Source organism: Triturus cristatus, chromosome 3_2, assembly GCF_964204655.1.
Source record: "Triturus cristatus chromosome 3_2, aTriCri1.1, whole genome shotgun sequence".
In the NCBI taxonomy this organism is placed as follows: Eukaryota; Metazoa; Chordata; class Amphibia; order Caudata; family Salamandridae; genus Triturus; species Triturus cristatus.
The window spans coordinates 954515308-954536498 of record NC_140584.1 but is presented as its reverse complement, the minus strand read 5'-3'; the positions used below and the strand labels follow the sequence as shown (position 1 = coordinate 954536498).

Here is a 21191-nt window from a genome sequence, read left to right as displayed (position 1 = left end):
CTTAGAGGGAATACTATATTCCAACTTTTTTGACTGTGACTTTGAGGTAGATTTACAGGTAAATGGGGCATCAATGGAGGTGACTTGTGCCCCAGCGTACCGAGTCTGTGTATGGCCAACTTTTATGATAAGAACATCTAGAACGGGGTGGTACCCTTTTATGAGAAGGCCAGTTACTGGTCAAGATACATTCTTTATCTATCAAAATTGTTATTTATTGAGCACAACATGTACCCTAAAGGCATCTTGGTGTAGGAAAGAAAAAATGCAGGAAGGGGGACAAATTTAAGGGCCTGGTTTAGAGTTTAGTTGATGGGTACTTTGTCAATACATGCCAAATATCCTATCCGCTTTATGACAAGTACATTAGAATATAATCTAGTTGCAGAACTCCTACAATTCATGATCATAGAGCCACGTTTTTGGAATTTTCCTAACTTTACTCAGAGACGGTTCATTCCTAAGGCAAAAGGGAAGACTGCTCAACTTTTTCACTGAGAAGGCAGCAAAGACACTCTTGACATCTATATTCAATGGCTAAATGCATGTGACTAAACTATATTATGTACAGTAACCAAATCGCAAAAAAGTACAATTTGTGAACGTTTTGATTAAGAACAACCACAAACTTTAGGTAGATGGATATCTAAAAACTGTTTGACACGAAACAGCTTTTGAACTATAAAAGCAAACATTCTAGGAGCCAAAATGTTCATCTACCGATTGGACAGTTTTGTGATTGAGGTTTAAGTCTATCTTGGTATGCTGTCCCTTAAGATAAACTTAATGAGAAACTAATAGATAAAGGATATCATAGGAAAATCATACAGAGAGCATATAAACGAGCAAAATAAGACAAGAAAGACACAAGGGATTGGTACGTGTCACCATATTTAGCTATAAAACAAATGGAATGTATGAATCTGATCAACCTCCGATGGAACATTTTGAATACATCAGGTGGGGCCTGCAAAGTAAAGACCACTGTAAGCTTTGAGACTTGAGAGGAATATGAGTCAGGATAGGAAAAATTATAATCAGAACACCATTTTGAATTTACCAAAAGTGAGACGGCACCACAGATGTGGCACATCTGGAGTATGTGTGCATAAACCAAGGAAGAACATTCATTTGAAAATGACGGTTACAAATACATTCATATATAATAAGTAGAACTAGTACTGTAGTGTACAATATGTCATTTCGCAGTCGTCTTCTAGACGTGGGAGAAACCTAAAGAGAGTTAATCCTATGTATTATGAAGCACAGGTCTGCAATTTTCACCCAAAAGCTGAATGCGTCTAAAAGAGCATGAACCAGAGGACTTAAAATGTCTGGTTTAAGAAAAAATACAAAAAGAAAGAAGATGTGACAACCTAGGAAAAAAAACGGTTTACGTGAACAATGTTGCATTTTCATCCTTAAAAGTGTATAAAGAGGAATGAACATAGAACAAGACTGATTCACCACAATTCATTTTTGATGCCTGAAAAGAAAAAAACTATTTTTATTATAGCAATTTCTGTAGTTTGAGTTCCAATGTTATGCAGTCTGAGATCAGACCATTGATGTTATCTAATGTATTCTTTTACAGTGAATGTCTGCTGGGGCATTTGAATGACTATCTAGTCCCTGCTATATTGGACTTATAGAATTTATAGTGTTTTTCAGCTCTGAAGTATTATGGGAGCATTGGCTGTTGGATATCAATGTTAGGCCATGTTCAAAAAAGTCCACGCAAGATGGCTGCACAGTTGTTCCATGTACCAGCCTAGAGGGGTGTTTGTGATGTACATACACTTGCAGCCTGAGATCAAATGATAAAGTAAGCCAGTGAATATATAGTATCTTTGATTTTCTGAATATCATAGGAGTGTTTGTTGTAGCTGATCAGCGTTTAGCTTTGTTAGAATTAGCTCACATAAAATTGCTGTCCCTCCATTGTATGTGCTGGCCCAGAGGCAAATTTGAAATGCATGACCCATTACGTCGTACTTACCTGCACAGACATGTGTGCCGATTTAGTATATTTGAAAAAAGTTTGCATGTGCTCTGGGTAATGCAGGAGGTACGAGACACCATGTCTTCAGGAGAAAGGTGAATGGAAAGTAAAGTTTTAGAGCTCTGATTAATAATGATCTTGTTAGACACTCTACTGTGCCACTGCTCTGGCTCTAATCTACTTCCTAGGAAGATGAATAACGCCCCTCTCCTCATAATCAAAGCCCCTGTACATTGTAGTAAGGCAAGAGAGGCATAGATTCATCTTTTACACATTACATTAGGTAAATGAGAAAACTGAATGTTTCAAAATAGAGGGTATTGGAAAAGGTAACTTGTGTTCCACGTGCGTGTTTTTGAAAGCATATAAACAAATGCAATATCCGAGTGGGTTCATTTGTCTCTGTGACCGGCCACTCGCTACCCTTCCCTTTTCAAACATGAACTGGACTGAACTTGTCTAGGACAAACACTACTGTGGGTGTCAGCAACACAATAATATTATGAGTAAAATCAACCCAGCTAAATAATTTGTGTAGGATGCATTTTATATTTATGTATACATTCTTGGCTGCTGTAAATATGATCTAATTGCCGCAACCGCTATAACTACAAAAGTGTACCTGTGAGCATGGGAAGCCTAGATGAAGGCTATTTGGAAGCAATTTCTTTATCCGAAAGGTGGTGTCTGCAGTGAAGCATATGGAATGTTCTACTGAACATTATAACTTTTGATCAAAACAGTCAACGTGAGGAAAAAAGTCGTTAAATGCATTTCGATAGCAGACTTAAAATGAATGAAATATGAATAGATTTGATGAACTGCCTTAAAGAATAGAACAAATGGTACAAATCGAGGCTGATGTAACAATGCTTTTCATGCATTTGGTTGGAAATTGGAGATTTTAGAAAAGATTTGTAAGTTGACGAAAGCAATATTTGGAGACGGCTTTCAATTGTCGAATGAAAGACTTTTTCACCCACACAAATGACAAGCTTTGTAACATAAGCCCACAGGTTTTTGCCCCCCCCCCTCCAATAGAACGATGTTGTTACTCTTCAACCTAAGCAAATATGCCTCTATCCAAGCCTGGACTACAGACAGGATGAGTGCTGGACTGGAGTTGTGATGCATATGTTTCATCTACCCAAAACAAAACCGAACTGCCGTCAGCATACATGAATGACTGTAACCCAAAGAGGAATACAAGTGCAGCAAGAAACCCACAGAGTATTGAAAAGAGAGCAGGTTTGGGTGAATTCCGGTGGAACCACCGTACTGAAGATGCAGACTAGAGAAGAAGCAACATAGCGAGTGCCCTCAGACAAGAGGAACAAGTGCCAGCGATGAACTGCATAAAGCATGCCCATTCGTGCCACTTTGAACTCAATACCAAGATACAACTGGAGGGTGCGTACCACCAGGTAAGGATCCACCCCATAGTGACTATCTAGGGCTGGCTGAGCTTTCACTGTGCATCCTGAGCCAGGCTTCTGTTGTCGAACGAACCCGCCCCGGGAACATGGGCAGCGCAACATAAATCTGCAGATCTTGAGATTTTCACACGTACTAACTGGTGATCTCCAACGGGAGAAGCACATGAGCTCATCTACTAGCATCAAGCACACTTTTTACAAAGAGTTGAGGAACAGAAACTTTCCCATCCTTTTTTAGGCATGTCACCCAACTAACGTGGACATACGACCACTACTTACACTATCCTCTTTCAAATCCATTCCCATCATTCTAGCCTTACTCTAAACTCTAGCAAACACACAATAAATCAAGAGCACAAACCAAACACAATCAATGCACACAGGAAAGGAACAAAAGATCTCCTAACAATTAACCTCTGATCTCAAAACTCTATGAACAGCGCTTCAACGTCAAGTCGGGGGTAGTAAGCGCTATATAAATACAATTAGAATTATACGAAGTTAGGCACGACAGTGTTGTAAACTGCGGGTCATATCTATATCTGTTGAAGTATTCTCTGCCAAGTGTACATGTGTGGAGGCCAACACCATTTCTGGGCAATAGTGATTCGTTGTTTAATAATTCATTCATGAGTTTTCAGAGTGCATTAGGAATCAGCTGGGATTTGAATCTGGGAGCTGTAGGTTGCGTATAGATCTCAGCGTAGGCTGATTTTACCAGTAAATGTTGAATACCCCAATCTAGAAAGGCTCGGTCTATTTCACGTCAGACTAGAGGACAAACCTAGCAGTCATCACAGACTCTTAGGTGCAGAATCAGAACTGCTCCCCCAGCAAGAGGCTCCACAGAACCTGCAGGCATGGCTGGGATCTTCCTTCTTTCACAACGGTGCTTCTTATGCTTAAAAGAAAACATTAATCCGGCGGCATGGGAGCTTCAGAAAAGAGGTCCTTAAATTTAGCAGTGGACACATTTCCCCAACAGCTCCACAATCCCCTCCGAAGAGGTCCTGGTCAGATTTATGGAGATTTCTTTCTTAGCAGGGCGGTAATTACAGGAATGAAAGCTCAGCGAGATTGCCAGGGAAGAGTGGCTGGGATGCCAGTGACAAATGGCGAACTGATAGGGCGAGCGAGGAGCCGGCCGACAGGCTGGAGAACAGGTCAATACCACGCTGTCAAGCCACCATTTGATAAACATAATTAATCTATTACTCACCTGGCGTCATCGTTCATCGTGCTGTGGTCGATCGGGGCCATGAAGCTCACCAGTTTACTGTGCACATGGTACCTGCATGCAGCAAGGAGGAGAAAAGTCACCATTACTGACATGGAGGAGACCTGCACAAAAGGGTGGCGCAGAGATTCGGCAAATAAGACATTGCATCAACTGGAAATCTACTTATACACTTTAAAGCACAAGAAAATGTATCTAAACATATATCACTGATGATTAGTTATCAACATTTGCATTTACCTTTTTTTCTCACAGATTAACAGAAACTTGTGCTTGTGTTAAACAGATGAAAAGAGTTTTGTGGTTGATGTGGTATATTGATGTTTAGTGCTCTGGCGTGCAATGATCTCTCTGAGGTGCGACTAAACATGAACCTGCCTTATAGTGACAAGAATGGTGGCGAAGACAGCCATGAATGCAAGAACGGTTGGGTCAATTACATAAAATGTGCCTCTCTCCAGGTGAATGAACAGATGTACATTTAAATATTCCAGTGATAAAACGACGTGTGCCAAAACAAGTCTGTATTGCAGGAAATGTAGGGCCTGATTACGATGGCGGGTGGACTTGGTCCGCCCGCCACCGTAGCGGTGATTGGGACCGCACGCCAGACATGCGGCATCCCACCACTGCAATGAGGATGTGGCGGGCGCATGCTGGGCTTTCAACATTGCGGGCAGTGCTGCTGGCTGCAGCGCCGTCCGCAATGTTTGAAAGTGCTTGCACAGCATTTCCCTGCACCGCGTGGCAGGCACCACGCGGTGCATGCCACTTAGTGCATGGAAATGCAGGGGGGTACCATGAGTACCCCCCCAGTGTATCGACCCCCCAAACAAGGGGGGCCCCTCCAACGGGCCCCTTAACCCAATCCCCGCCAGCCTTTCCATAGCGGCTTCGCCACCATGGAAAGGCCTCGCAAATACCTACATCCTAATATGGCGGACGGTGCCTGCTAGGCACCGCCACCATATTAGTGGCCCTGCTCCGCCCACCAGGCAATCATTACGATTGCCGCTGGCGGAAAAGCGGCAAACGGACGTGTGTCCGCCGCGATACCCACCGCCATCCTAATATGTTCCGCCATCGTAATGAGCCCCTTAGTTCATTCCCTAAGGATGATGCTCTAACTGGGCAGATCAGAGAGTTTCCGATTATAGCGCATACAAATTTGCACCACAAAATACTCTGGGATCACTCATTAATGAAGATTCAGAAGGATAATTAAATGTTTCGGTGGCAAACAACATTTTAACACACAGTTATCAATTTTCAATCTTGATTTAAATAAGCAACATCAAAATGTTATTGAATTATAAGGACAGAATGCAAATTATAGACTACAAAACAAATTTTGCAAAACTAGCTGCAAACAAAAAACAAGACTTGTAACTGACTCTACCACTGCCGCACTGACCCCGATGAGGCACTGGGTTAGATCGGGACCAGGCCTACTTGCTGTTGAGTGACAAGTGATCTATTAACTGGCTGCCTCAGCCATACACATGCTGGAACTGATAAGTAACTGTTTTATATAGTCTAACTGGTCAGTGAAAGCATTGTAAAAAACACACAAAAAATAGAGGCAAAAGGACATAAGGGGCGTGTTTATCGAAACCTTATGGGTTTGAAAGCGCCTGCTGCAGAGTTCCTTGCGTGTTGGAATGTTTCTAGGCAGAAATAAAAATCTCAAGATGACTCGCGATTCATTTTCCTGCTGCAGAGAGATTGAGTTTTGTCAAGTGCCAGTTCTGACTCATCCTAATGTAGTGCATAGGACTAATGTTCCTGCTGCAAAGAACCTGCACCATGTAGATCACAGAGCTGCTGTTTAAGTGGATAGATCAGTGAGTTATTGCTTTTGCCACAGAGATCCTTTTGTTACTTGCAGTTCATAAGTTACAAGCCTAAGATAGCACAGTGTCCTATGAACTGTTGTCAAAGAGTTACATGCAAACTGCATGGTATAAGTTAGAACGTTACATATTTTTCTGTCATTCATTATCTTAATTTTGCTAAAAGGGTTTAGTTGGTTAGAAATCTATTCTTATTATCCAGACAAAACACTCTTAAAATATACTGCCTACTGGTATGTATGACATGTGACTCCTAAACCTTGCAATCCTCATTGCATTTTTGGAACATTTCCTATAGACTGCTTTACACACATGTACGATTCACTGTTTCTATATGATATGTGTGTGCTATAAAGTGTTCTGACACCCTACACTGGTATGAGTAGCGCTAAAAAACAAATGAAATGCATGTGTGAGGGAGTTATGGAGGGAATTGAGCACTGTTGGAGGGTGGTTGTGAGGGAATCTGTAGAGAAGGAGGTCATGGGGGAAGGGGCGTCAAAAACCGATTGTCGCACTGGGCGTAACCAGCCCTTAAGTCAGTCCTATACTACAATACTGGTTCTGGCTAACCGGATTCCCTTCGAAGATAAAATAGCGTTCCTCAATAGAGTGACAGCAACATGGGGAGGAGCTGAAATTATCTACAGGCAGAATCTAAACATATATCAGCAAATGGATCCAGGCATAATACTACCACCAAAACAATCTTTAAAAGATGAAGCCAGACAACAGGACTTTATTCCTGATCATCCATCTCTAGAGGATGTAACATCAATGCATTTCCCTTCATTCATCTGCACAGGAAGTGATATCACTTTCTGCCTTTTCTCTACTTCAATCAGCTCTTCAGTGCGTCCTATCTCCCAGGCAATGTTTGCGGTTGTTTGGGTCAGAATTCCTGTTCCACTGAAGCTTACAGGGTAAGAGGTAATCAGGTGCCTCATTGAGCACCACATACTACTAATCCCCACAATCACACACAGACCCAAACGACTGAAACACTCAGAGAGCACTCACACAACACATAGACCCAACCTCACACATATCCCACTAACTTGCACACATCCTCAAATTAAATAACACTCATTCCAACTCATGTTAATTAAAGTGTTCTCTGCAGTACTCCATACACCGGACATCGCACATCTCATTCCCTTTCACAATCTTCATACCTTCCACATCAACATCACATGAATATGGTTCACCCCCACATCCTCACACATACTAGGCAAGCTTCTTACCATTGGCTGCAGCAGCTATTGTGTAGACAGTGCACCTAAGAAGGGAGCTGGCCTTGCTATTATTCATAAGTCCTCCTGGTTCAGTGCCCTAGGTAAGTGAGTACCATTCAACTCCATGGAACTGCAGACATGTCATTTCCCACTCAAAACAACTCAGACTGCAACCTTCCAGCTGATCAACTGGTCTCCTGTGCAGAACAAGGGCTTTATTGATGAATTTTCAGATCTCCTCACCATCTTGTCTATCCAAAATGTTCACACCATGCTTGTGGGTGATGTCAACCTCCCAGACAACACAAACTCAGAAAAGCAAGAGAAAATCACCTCAACCTCAACAACACACTCAACGTGATACAGCATGTAATACAACCAACAAACACCAAAGGATCCATCCTAGACCTAGTCTTCTCAACATCACCAATATTATATTGCAAACTCGACTGTTACAATGAATGGAGTACAAAATGCTTATTGTTGAAGCCAAATCAAATTTCTTATCATACACAACACTACAAAAACACAAGCATCAATGTAAATTCTAACACAAATACTTGGGAGTTGCAGATGACAGCTAGTCCTCCTTTGAAATCCAACATGCAAATCAATAGAAACAATTATGCTAGGAATCAAATTTGGCTCGTCTGTAGACTTCTCTTCTGGCTTAATCCAGCAGGATATCGACTCTGTTACTGCCAAGTCTTTCCAGGAATAATTCAGAACATCATTGTCAACTGGGATGGTTCTAGAGTGTTGTAACAAAGGAATTATGAGGTCACTCAACCCACTGCCCATCCCACATTTGAAAAAAGAATATTTAAACTCTGAGGAAGTTTCCAACTATCAGCCTATCCATCCCCCTTTTGCCAGTGCTGGGTAATGTCCATGAGAAAATAGTGGCTAAATAACTATTAATCAAAAAATGGTATTCTGGATGACTCGCAACTTGGGTTGTGTTCCAAGAGAAGCATTCCAATAGTGCTGGTCCTTACTTTTGAAGAGCGAAGCAAAATTCTAGAAGAAAGCGATATATAACTCGGGCAGCCATTGATACAGTCAATCATAATAAACTGATAAACCATTTGATGGGAATGGGATTGACTGGCATCGACTTTGAATTAGTTCAAATCCTTTCTCAATGACTGCATCCAATCTGTTAATCTGGATAACTGTATGTCAAGGAGGACACTTCAGTGTGACACCCCGGGTAATCGTGCGCTTAACAAATTTATTAACATAACATAACACCCTAAGTGGTCAAGATATGCAGAGATGTGAGTGTTGTGCTCATTGTGCCATTGGAACCAATCTAACGCCTATTGGGGAGCCCAAATCAGAGCCAAAAAGGACTTGGGTTGGAATGTTGTTAAGGGAGCATGGTCAAGACTGATTTTCATATGGCTGGGTCTAAACTGAGATGGCATGCTGTGCAAAATAACAATGGACTGGGATCCAGCCCTGAGTAATAGCCAGTGGTTGGGATTAATTAAAGCACTATATCCATCACGGTTTTGTATACTTTAGTGCAACATCCTAAGTGGGCAAGGGTATGCAAAGACGTGGGCCTCGTGCACACTGTCACTGGAACTAGGCTATACCGGGCAGGTGGCCCTAACTAAGGTAAAACACGTGCTAGGTCTTGTGATCCGGTGCAGGGAGGACCTGGCCTGGCAGTTCGGCTGGACTGTTCCTATTGGAGCAGGGTCAAGACTGATGTGCATATGGCTGGATCCAAACATCGGTGGCTTTGTGTGAAAAATAATGGACTAGGATGCGGCCTGAGAAATAACCAGTGGCTGAGATAAATTCAAGCATTCCATCCATCACTTTTTTGTATAATTTAATGCTACAAACAGGGGCATACAAAATAGGTCCCACTGACCAGTCATCAGACTCACCCACACACAGTTCTACTACAATAAATGTACTACATGCATTCTATACACGGATTCGACATACACATGCGATGTCATTGCACGGTTCTGGCTTTCACATAAAAGAGGAACTTTGTGCTAGAGTGCTCAGTAGGCTACAATTTCACTAATACGATTACCAAGGTATGGTCATTCTAAGGATTCATAGAAGCCGCCACCACTACTTTGTGTGTTACACCCAGGAATGGGTTTGTAGTCCACTGCCTAATATGAGGGCACACTTGGTGAGCCCCTCCAGGTCACAGGACAGGTCTAGCGCCTCTATTGCCAAGGACAGGCCTAGCGCTCTGAGCACACGCTGGATCAGTGTGACGCCAGGACCAAAATACAAGCCAGGATAGTCATTTTACATGCAGTCAAGGAAGGAGTACATGCTAATTCACCATGAAGGGGACACTCCTGTTCAAACAGCCAGTGAGATAATGTTAGTGGTAAGAGACAAGAGTGAAATTAACTCCTAAACTGTTTACATGGAATGATCCAGAGAGAGAGAATATGTTCTAAGTGGCCTGCCTTATGCCTCAAGCTGATTAGCAGGTAGTCTGAAGTTTTGAAGATAATCAGAGCTATGGCGGTGCAGTGTAATGTAGATAAGACAGAGTTTTTAACTCCACCCTGTGCTTGACATGTAACCACTGATAAACAAAGGGCCTGGCTAGATGTGCTTGGATAAATCAAAGAAAGGTCCCCATCAAAAATAATGCCCTTTATGATGATTGTGCAGTTGATGTGAGAAGAAGCAACTGGTGCTCTCATATCCTGGAAAACTTTGCTAGTGGCATCTTCCAATTCTATTGCGAACTCACAAACTTAGGAGAAGCAATGGAGATCGTTACAGTCAAGGTTGGACTTTTTGGTGCTTACGAAGGGGATGCTGGCATGAGAGTTCCGTCTGAAAAGCATGCCTGGAGGTTATCACCTCTCTGGGTCGCCTGATCCAGGAAGAGCCAAAATAATTATTTGGTGGAGTTACCCGATCCTTCTAAAATGTTTATATGGCAGAAAGAGGTTCAGCGAGAGAATCTGCTCTTCACTACCTACTTCATGCTTCTGGTTGATTGACAAGTAGACTGAAGTTTCAAAGATAATCAGAGTTATGGTGGTGCAGTGTAATGTGGATAAGGCAGAGAGTTCTGAACTCCACCCTTTGCTTGACATGAAGCCATTAGATGGACAAAGATCCAGCCAGAAGTGGTTGGAAAAAAATTAAAGAAAGGTCCCCATCAAAGGTAATGCTCTTGTTTTGTAGACTGTGCAAAGAGGGCTCGAGTCTATAGATGTACACCAGCTGGGCACAGTGAATCCAAATAGAAATACCTCACTCTTTCAGGAATTTAGATACAACTAGTTACTCTCAATCCAGTATTGTATGTATGTGAGGCTGTCTTCACTCGGATCGATTCTAGGAATTGTCTGTGATATTAGCATGCAGCTGAGAATCGAGAGTGTTTTATAAGGTATCCAACACTGAGGCTGTTTAGAATATGGCATTAAGATCAAATATATTTTAGGGAGTTGAAGGGAAGACCAGGCAAAAAACACTAAATGGAAGTATACTCTTGACAGAAATGGAGCCTGTTTTCACCTGTTAGGTGCGTTGTTCAAGAATAGACTTACGAGTCTACAGTTATGATACAGCAATGCCGCTCGTCTTCTCTAGCCGACCTAGAAGTGAATTATGAACGCCGTGTAAATGCGGCAGAGAGATCCAAGAGGGTCATGGCAAGCCTAACCCTGACCCTTTGTTGTCAGCAGCTCTTCTCTGGAGCACAGAATACTGGTCTGGGTGTCACAACAAGTACTAACCCCAGACTGGAAGTCGCTGAAAATTACGTTTAAATCCAGATGTTGTGTGAACACCAATACAGTCCCTATTATCACTGACTAAGAGCTACAGAATTAGGGCGCGAGCTAACAGAGCTTTTACCTGGCCAGCAGACATCAGAGTTTGATTTCTTGGGCAAAAGGGGGCTGAAAGATTGCTTGAAGTATTTGGGGACCTCACCTGTAGGAAGGGAGGCAATTACTAGTGTAGTGATGAATTGGCGGGCAGTGCAAATTTTTTGATAATTTTGTAGCTAATGCCTGATGCTTTCAACTACAGGAAAACGTTGCCAGTGAAATCTTCCAATACTGTTGTGAACTCACAAACTGAGGTGAAGCAGAGGAGCTCGTCACCTTTAAAGTTGGACTGTTTGGTGCTAATCATGTTTGGTACTTAAGAAGGAGCCACAGGCATGAGGATTCGGTCAGAAAAGCCTACCAGCAGGCTATCGCCTAGCTGATTCACCACTTCCAGGAAGAGCCAACATAATTCTTCAGTGGATTTACATGATCCTTCTATTTATCATTGAGTCCAATTTCTTGATGTGTATGGTGGTTCTCTTATAGTAATTGGAGTGGCAATCTAGACGCCTAAACTGGACTTCTTTAGTGTCTTTTGACAAAATTGTATCTTTTTGGGGGGGGTCTCTTAATTGTAAAATAGATTTTCCACTTGAGTAAGAGAGCTACTTCTAAAGGATGATGGTGGTAGCAGCTTTATATTTAAAAGGGATGGGGGGGGGGTCAGAAGGGTGCTAATCAAAGGAAGGAACTACCTCTGAGAAGGTACAGATCTGCATTTTGCTGATGTCTGTGGGTCTCGATGTATCATTGTTTGGAGCCTGAATTGACTCAACGTCTGAAGTCTCCTTTAAGGTTGAAATGGATCAGGAGGAGGTCAAGCCACAAAAATAAACAGCACTTAGGTCCAAAATGTGTGTGAACTAAAGGCTGTTTATGTCCTCCATCACCTTTCATGCCGGGGTGCTTGAGGAAGTCTTCCATACATATGCCAGTACCACCCAGGGCAAATGAACAGCTGATATTGAGCGAAATCCATAACATTCTTCTCTGGCAAAGAGACTCGTCATTTCTATGGAGGGCCGATTTGTAGAACGCTGCTCGTCATCGGTGAGGGTATCCAGGCGCTGGCAGGATGTTATACCTATGTTCTAGGCAGGGGTCACGGGCCTTGTACTCCAGTAGCATTCAAGTCGGGAGGCAGGTAGGAAGACGCCCTGATTGGTACTCCAGTATTCTAGGTGTGGGTGGCAAGAAGTTGAGACCACGAGGCCTGACTTACAGCATAGCTTCGGGCCTTCAGGTTTCAGTTCAGGAAGCAGAACGGCCACTGGCAGCCGGAAGCTGTGAGCCTGCCCACCTCCGCCAGACGTGGGGTCGGCTGCAGCGGTGTTAACATAACGCTGTATGATACGGTTGCCCTCAGCAGGACCTCCATCCCTCGGCAGGCCATGCGTGCCCCCGTCAGACGCACAGAGCCAGGCGTGCCCCCGTCAGACGCGCAGAGCCAGGCGTGCCTCAGTCAGACACGCAGAGCCAGGCGTGCCCCCGTCAGACGCGCAGAGCCAGGCGTGCCTCAGTCAGACACGCAGAGCCAGGCGTGACCCCGTCAGACACGCAGGGCTGGGCCGCATTATGTTAGAAGTTTTATGAGTGGCTGACTCAGGCGCGCGATGTTGTCAGCGGCTTTGACCAGACCATGAATACATCCCATTATGTGTGATGCTGACAGAAAAGAATATTGATAAGTCAATAATTACAAGCGTTTCAGGCCAACAAAGTAGCGCTTTCCTTTTTTAATAAATTATCTTAAGACATCAATCTTAAAAATTACAATGCCAGGATTGACCCAGACGGACTGGCCTGACTTTCTATCGGATGCCATTGAAAGGTACGGATTTATACTGTGCTCACAAGTAAATTGTTCATCTCAGTTTTTTGTTTTTTTTTAAATCAAGAAGCGATGCATTCTCCTCGTCTTTAGGGTCTAGTGAGCAAGGTACCTTCAAAGTACATGAAACGGTGACACGAGGAGCCCAATAATAACTCATAACAACCATTCCCAACTTCAAAACCAAATATACAAAAAACAAAAAAGGTAACATTAAAAGGGCTGGTTCCTCATGACAAGAGGTTTCTGTACTTTCCAACATACTAAGAAGGTATGTCCTGGTTCCTAAGAAATCTCTGCCATGTTCTAAATGTGGCTGAGACTACAAAGATTTAAAATACAGACCTTTCTGAGATTACTTTTGCAGACTCTCAGCCACCTGGGCTCAAACCCACTGAGTTGACCACTCTTGAAGAAAGGGACGTTGAAAAACTGGGACATAAGGAGTACATATCATAGCCATCTTGATGAATTCTACCCCTTTGCCCCACTGGCTGAAATACTATAAACAGGAAGGGCAGGTGTACAAAACCATTTTGTGGTCACAAAGTCTGTCATTTCCAAAAATCTCAGGGTTAGCGACTGAAAAGAATCTTTTTTTCCACACTATACTTGGGGGACCACATTTTGAAAATAAAGAGGTGCTCCACTCCTCAAAAGTAGAACACAAATTTTGCATCTTCCAAGGGGCACAGAACGAATTATTCGTCCGCTCTCACGAACAGAGAAAACACACACAATGAGGCACTAAGTGGGAATTAAATGCACCTTTTATAAACAATATCACCTTTGTTAATTACATTACTTTCAGCTAGGGGGTATTACTAGCCCTGCACTGGAACACAAACACTTGGCTCCCTCTCATTTCAGTCGTCCCTTTCTAAAACTTGGGACAAGTGCTAAATTAACAGAAATTTGCCAATTAAGATTATGAAAAACCGGAACTGGTCTACCAAATCCGGGATGCCTGGTCACTCCACACTAAAACCTTTTTACAAATTGGAAGAGCCTTTTCAAATTGTAAAAAGGGTTTGTGACTCATTCCAAATAGCAGTTAGGAGGGAGACTTAAAAGAAGGGCTCCCTCCTATGTGCAATTCACTATGTGATATATATCAATGGTTTAAGACCACAATTGTGGTCACCATTCATTGAAAAGTTGCCGACACCTCAATGGAAGTAGCAGCTTTTTTGCAAAAGGGAAGTTGTCCCCAATAGGTAGCTTCCCCTTTGAGATTTGCGTTGAACGTCCGAGGGGGAAGTAAGCAGTAGTCTTTAGGAAACCACCCATCCATGTGTTTGTATCCTATCATGGGGGACGCAAACAGTGACCCGCTGATCGATATTCATTAGGTAGGTGAGTCAATGAGCCTGGCGCATAAACGTTTTTGTGATGCGACATATCAGAACATAGTTTGCATCACAAAAAACCAGGCCGGTTGGAAAAAAGTCAGCGCGCAACTTGCACTCACTATTTTCCACCTACATGTAGCCCAAAGACTGCCCAAAAATTATTTTAAGAATGTCTCTTTTCTATATAAATGTTCAAGAGTGGAAAAAGGTATAGACACCTACATCTGTTATTCCGCATAGTAAAGACTTGAAAGTTCTTGAAGACCGAGAAAAATAAATAAAAGAAGACCTAAACATTTCAATATGGGAAAATAATGGCCTTAGGGCCACAATTTATTTAAAGCCTGTAACATTAAAGCATAAGCAATTAAATTTTATTTGGGTAATATCTGGGTCCCCAAAGTGTTAGGCCCTTTAGTCTATGTCGTTCCTTTAACTGCTCTACTTTTCCCATGTGTAAATTAGCTTAGTGTACTTGCATGTGCCACATGGTAACTGGGTTTCAAACCCTCTATCACCTCCTGGAGTTGATCTTGCTACTATTGGAGAACCAATCAGATAGAGGGCTCGAGGACTCTGCTTTGCACGCGTGGGTTCGTATCCCATCCTCGTCGCCAGTGAAGAATCCTCTTCAATAAGTACAACATGCAGCGGTAAGTTTCCTTAATTCATTGAAATTAGGAGATCAGCATTAAGTCGTCTGAACAAGCCTGAGCCAACTGTCCTTCTGTGGAATCTGGACCACACATTCTGTGTTCCAGATTCCACCCAAGAACTGCAGGATACCAAACCCATTCCAATGGTAAATAATAGTATGGAATACAGCTACTGCTGAGTAACTACCCCAGTACATAGAAAAAAGGCCTCACCAAGATAAAAGTAGTGCCTGAAGCCATCTTTTCTAACACGTGCACTACAGAGGGTTCAACTAACCCTACCTAAAGTCACCTCATCAAATCAGGTATGGAGGCAACTCACTGAAACTGTGTGAAGCTACATCACGCACTTCGCATTATGCCATGTCAAGCAACCTGACCTGAAGCCGTCACATCCAGTTAGACCGGACGCCAATCTTAGTCTGAGGCAACCATAAGAGCTTGAAGAAATCTCAACCATAAGAGCTTTCAGATGAAAATGGTCTCGTCCATTTGAGCTAGAAGTGATCTCAAGCAGTCTATCCTGAAGCAATCTCAACCAACACAGTTTGAAGCAATCTCAACCAAGCTAGCTTGGATCAGTCTCAGCTAGTCTGGCACAAAGCAGTGTCAACTATCCTGACATTAAACTTTTCAACCTGAAACAATCTAATCTAGCTTGACCAGAAGATGGCGCAATCGACATGGTGCGTAATGTCATTCAGTTTAGTCTGGTGGAGCCAAATGACACCGAGCTTTCTCATATCGCTGACACTGTAAATGTTCTTTGTTAAGTCCAATTTAAATGTTGTTTTGTTCTATTCGCTCCTGACTGCCACTCATTTTTTATGCTTACTTCGATGTTTTTATGTTAATTTCATTAATTCTGTGGTTCCAGTTAGGTGGGAAGGAAAACAGAAACTATATCTGCCTGGCCAGGTGCATTCAATGTAACAGACAAGAAGGGTCTCTGAAGCACCCAGGGGTCCATGTTCATTGCTTCTAATGACAACCATCAACTTCTCCTAGGAAAGCCCATTGGTGAAATCTGAGGCCAGCTATGGAAATGGGCTTCCACATGGGGTAGGACCTCTCACTGAGTGCTCTGTTCATGGAAAAACGGGTTAACAAGTATAATGTGGACACATAGGGTGGAGTGCTTTGTTTTTGATGTTTAAGGGGTTTTAGCTGTGCCCTGCTGTATGAGTGCTAAGAAGAATTCTTGTGAATCAACAGCACATGTTAAACTAAGCGATAGTGCTAGTAAATGTACAAAAATAACCTACCGCACTTTCCGGCCTTTGCTGGCTTTGGTGTCAACTTTTTTCTTCATTTTACTTCTCAACTTCTGTATAGCCAGCCATTGCCTGGAAATAGACAGCAGAGGCGGTGATAAATCATGATAGAAAAATGGAAGTTCTCCAATCTTCCCGCATCCCCAAGGTCCATGCATTTCATATCTTGCACACTTCCCCAAAAGAAGATACCCATGTCCAGGAAACTGACAGCAGGAAGAATAAGTCATGAGAGACACAGGGCACACAGAAAGGAGAAGTGACCCCAAGAAGTTACTAATCGCAAGAACTGATAGTCATCATTGGGTACTGAGTCCAGAAGGCAAGGTTCTAGGACTAGCCAGTTCCACAGAGTTATCCAAACAAAAGCTCAGTGGAGGTTTGCCCACGGTATGTAAAGGTCCCTTCTGCACCAGAGGGACATTTTCTCCAAAAGGTTTTACAATGACGTGTGCACATTTTTACCACAAATAGTGACAAAAAGAATAGAATGAGGGATTCTATTACTGATCATCAATCACACACTTAGTGGAACTTTAGCAAGACCATCCAATCGCGTAAAAAAACCTCGGTCTAAAATACTTTAACTTTAGGTTTTAAATAAATCAAATAAAAGCAGTTACTTGTAACAAACCTCTGCAGCTTCACTTGCAATAGCCAGCAGGATGCTGCGACTCAGCCTTCCACCATTCTAATATGGGTAAGTTAAGTGCCAATAAATAGGGCAACAATAACAGATGTTATTTACAGCGCTTACACTTAGTGGTATAAAGCCCTATATAAAAACAAGTTCTCATCAATGATGATATTATTATATAGCATTAATATGTGTTTTCTTGCCATCTAATGGTTGGGCAGAAAAGTTTGACTTGTTTTCACAATAGAGCATCAGTAAGGAGACCCCCTTTGTGAAGTTGTTAATTGCTTATTTTTTGTAATATTGTGAGGAAGGAACACCATAAAAAAAGTCCATGAACTCTAGTCTTCGGTCTTCTAAATTTCTTTATCACAAACGTGATATCTTCAATTGATGATGATTCTATAATTCACAAAATATTGGTCTTCCAAATACATTTCACAAAGCTTTATCAACCTCTTAGCCCTTGTTAAGCCAACGCGTTTTGTCCTACCCTTAGGTACTCTTTACAGCCCTGAGGAAATCCTAAGGGTAGGACGAAACGCATTGGCTTAACAAGGGCTAAGAGGTTGATAAAGCTTTGTGAAATGTATTTGGAAGACCAATATTTTGTGAATTATTGAATCATCATCAATTAAAGATTTCACGTTTGTGACAAATAAAGAAATTTAGAAGACAGAAGACTTCTAGTTCATGGACTTTTTTATGGTGTTCCTTCCTCACAAAATTTGATGTTTATGGACTTCATGGTTGTATGACAGTGAACCATTGGAAGTCGAGCACCTAAGACATTTTTTTGGGGGGAATTCACGACTTAGTGCGCACTGCAGAAACCCTTCACTGTCATTGGTTATAGATTGCTTATTTTTTGTATTGTAATTATATTTACATAGTACTGACTACCCCATAGGAGGCGTTGAAGAGCTTTTCAGAGAGTAATCCTAAAGTGGATTGGTGGTGGATTAGTAGAGGGAAATATAAATTGATATTGGGGGTGGTAGATGTGAGTCTCTTCATTGTATGAATAGGATAAAGGATGGATAGCAGCCGGGTCGGTCCACTGGGGCTGAGGGGCCACGCCCCCCATCTTTTGCGCCTCACGAACAGTGTCTGTCAGGCTGTACAAAGGTCAGATTGACATATACAGTTCATTTTCAGGTGAGGCAGCCAGGAGCCAGACATGCGCTAAATGCACATGCTCCTGGCTGCCTGAGCGGAACTTTGCTGGGCTGAGGAAGTCACAGCTCTTTGTGGGCGCGACCACCTCAGCTCAACAAAGGTCCATGAGGCCCTTCCCCTCAGTGACGAGGGGTAGCGTTACTGATTGCCTCGCATCTAGGAGCTTCAGTTTTAAGCCCTGAAGCGCCCAGGGTTGAGTGTCTATCAGTGAAACTTCATCACAGTGTGGGGTGGGGTCAGCAGACTCTGTCAGGTCCCATGCGAGAGGTGCCCAAGGAACACTGACAAAACGCGCACGAGCGCGATAGACTGGGCCGGAACTACAAGCCCCATGAGCCTTTGCAGGTCCCCGACGGCCGTGACGTCATGACGCCAGGGCGCTGAGCACACATAGAGCTTCCGGGGCACCTTCCGAGTGCCGCTTACTCTATGCCGGGAGCTGCGCTGCGATCTTCAAGGAGGCGGGTAAGGGTGCTGCTAGCACCACTCTTCCTTCCCTACGGACATTCGCTCAGCTCAGGTACTGTGGCCAGGCAGGGGCAATCTTTCCCGTTGCTTCATTGGTGGAACCCGGATCAGTGGTTCCTTGCGAAGCAACCTTCGGGAGTCTCCTCGTGCGAGGTTTGTTTGTTTGCCCCATTGTAGTCCACGTTCCGACTGGAGAACGAACCCTATGGAGATATCGCCAATCCGGCCCGAATATTTCCCTCGAGAAATGGATCCCAGGCGCATGTCTCCCTCATTGGCGAACCCGATTGCAGAGGTCCATGCGGGGAGAGAAAGGGCGCAGCCTTTCTGTTAACCAGATGATAACACAGTCATAGCAGCTCCTATCAGGATCCGCTAAGAGCAGTAGTAGTTGGTACACTGCAATAGCAAGAAACATTATTGTGTGGTGTACATAACAATGAATGGTCTTTTGCCCTCAACAAGAAGAGGGGTCGTTGACTGCCAATACTAATGCACATTTGTTTATCGTGATATGTCCTGTCCTGTCTGACGCCCGATTGTTGAACATAGTCATGACCTCATGAAGTAATGCGGATGCGTGCCTATGTGACATGTGCGTGATACCTTATTGTGGGGGTATTATACAGGCAATGGAATTTTACTGTTTTCTTTATTACATTCCGCAGCAGGGGTTCTGAGAGTAAGCAGGAGGACAGCTCTTCCGCACCCCTGTTTTGTCTTAAAATTTTGACTCCAGGGTAGGTTCACCCCCAAGCGATAGTCCCATGTGAGGTATATGGGTGGTAGGATCACACGTAATAACGCTCCATGTTTTTGCTCTAGATATCTGTGAATGCTTCCCTACGTCTTGTTGGTACCCCGCCAGCGAAGTGTGTTATCTTCCTTTAAAGGTAGAGTCCTGACACTAGTAGTGGGTAGGGCAGGGGTAGAGTAGGAAGGAAGACAGGGAGGTGGTTACTGATCGCTGTCTCATTCTCGCTCCACAGGTCTCCCTCCCTGCTGTCCCCATCCTTTCATTCCCCCGCTGGACCACCTCATGGAGTCTGTGAATATATATCAGACCGCGGGGGTGTCGAGAGGTGGACCCTTATAGAGCAACGCACGATCCTGAGGATTCCTGGCCACGACAGACTCACTGACCCCGTCCCACTCTGTGATTATGTTGGGACTGCTGCCTTTCCTCGTCGGCTAATGAGGGAAGGCAGCAGAGCTGCAGGTAAGAGGGTGTTTTTTTTTTAAATAAATGTTTGGTGCGTGCGTGTATGTATGAATGTTTGATAATGAGTGTTGTGAATGGATGTGTTTGTGCGTATGTGTGAATGCACAGCTGTGGGTGTGCGTGTGTCCCGTCTGCCCCCATCCTTCCTAAACTTACCTGCCCCCATTGGATAGAGGGAAGAGTTTAGAAAGGTGTTTTTGGGAGTTCTTAGTAGTAAAAGAGGTTTGGGAGGAGTCAGAGAGCCTGTTAGTTGAATGAATAAGATAAAGAATGGATAGAGGAGGGAAGAGTCTGTAAAGATTTATTTGGGAGTTCATAGTTGTAAAGAGGTTTGGGAGGAGTCAGAGAGTGCAGGTAGGGGATATTTTGGAAGAGGACAGGATGAGTCATAGAGTGGTGGTTTGGTGAGGTTTGGGTAGATTATATTTTTTTTCCCTGTAGTGGAAGCAAAATATATAAATGTAGATACATAACCACAGGGTTAGCTAATTACTTAGTTAATTTGTTGGGTGCTGTAAACGGTCAGGAGCCAGATATGCAACACCACATTTGACCACAGACACATTCACACATTAAAAGATGAGCATCATTTCACCATAAAAGAAAACTAGGAATGGTGAAAATTGACATATTTCTTTGGAATAACAGAGTTTTTCTTTAACTTACATTGTTAAATAGTTTGTGGTCACTGGACAAAGCAAAATTATGAAATACCAATTACTTTGTATAAAATCCGCAACACAGACATTTGGGGAGAGGATGTGGCCTAATGGCTAGAGAGGTCGACCTCAGAGCTGGGGAGCCGGGTTAGGGTCTCGGCAAGGACACTCAACATCCTGCGATTTGGGGCAAATCACTTAATCTCCCCGTGCCTAACAAAAATGCATGTGTCTGTCTGTAACCCAAGTGGTGCTCGTGTAAATCACTCCGATACCTTTGAGTCTAGTTTGCGCTTTATAAAACT

At 43.2% G+C, this 21191-nt stretch overlaps 1 protein-coding gene across 1 annotated transcript in view; it reads right to left on the bottom strand.

Moving 5' to 3' along the window:
* The window catches only part of AATF (apoptosis antagonizing transcription factor), a 363992-nt gene that overhangs the window by 75395 nt on the left and 267406 nt on the right, over window positions 1–21191 (bottom strand). Inside the window, exons 10-11 of the mRNA XM_085649474.1 lie at window positions 16713–16793; window positions 4658–4729 (exon numbers count right to left, since the gene is read on the bottom strand). Coding sequence (XP_085505600.1) covers window positions 4658–4729; window positions 16713–16793 — 153 coding nt within the window. The remainder of the gene's footprint in view (window positions 1–4657; window positions 4730–16712; window positions 16794–21191) is intronic.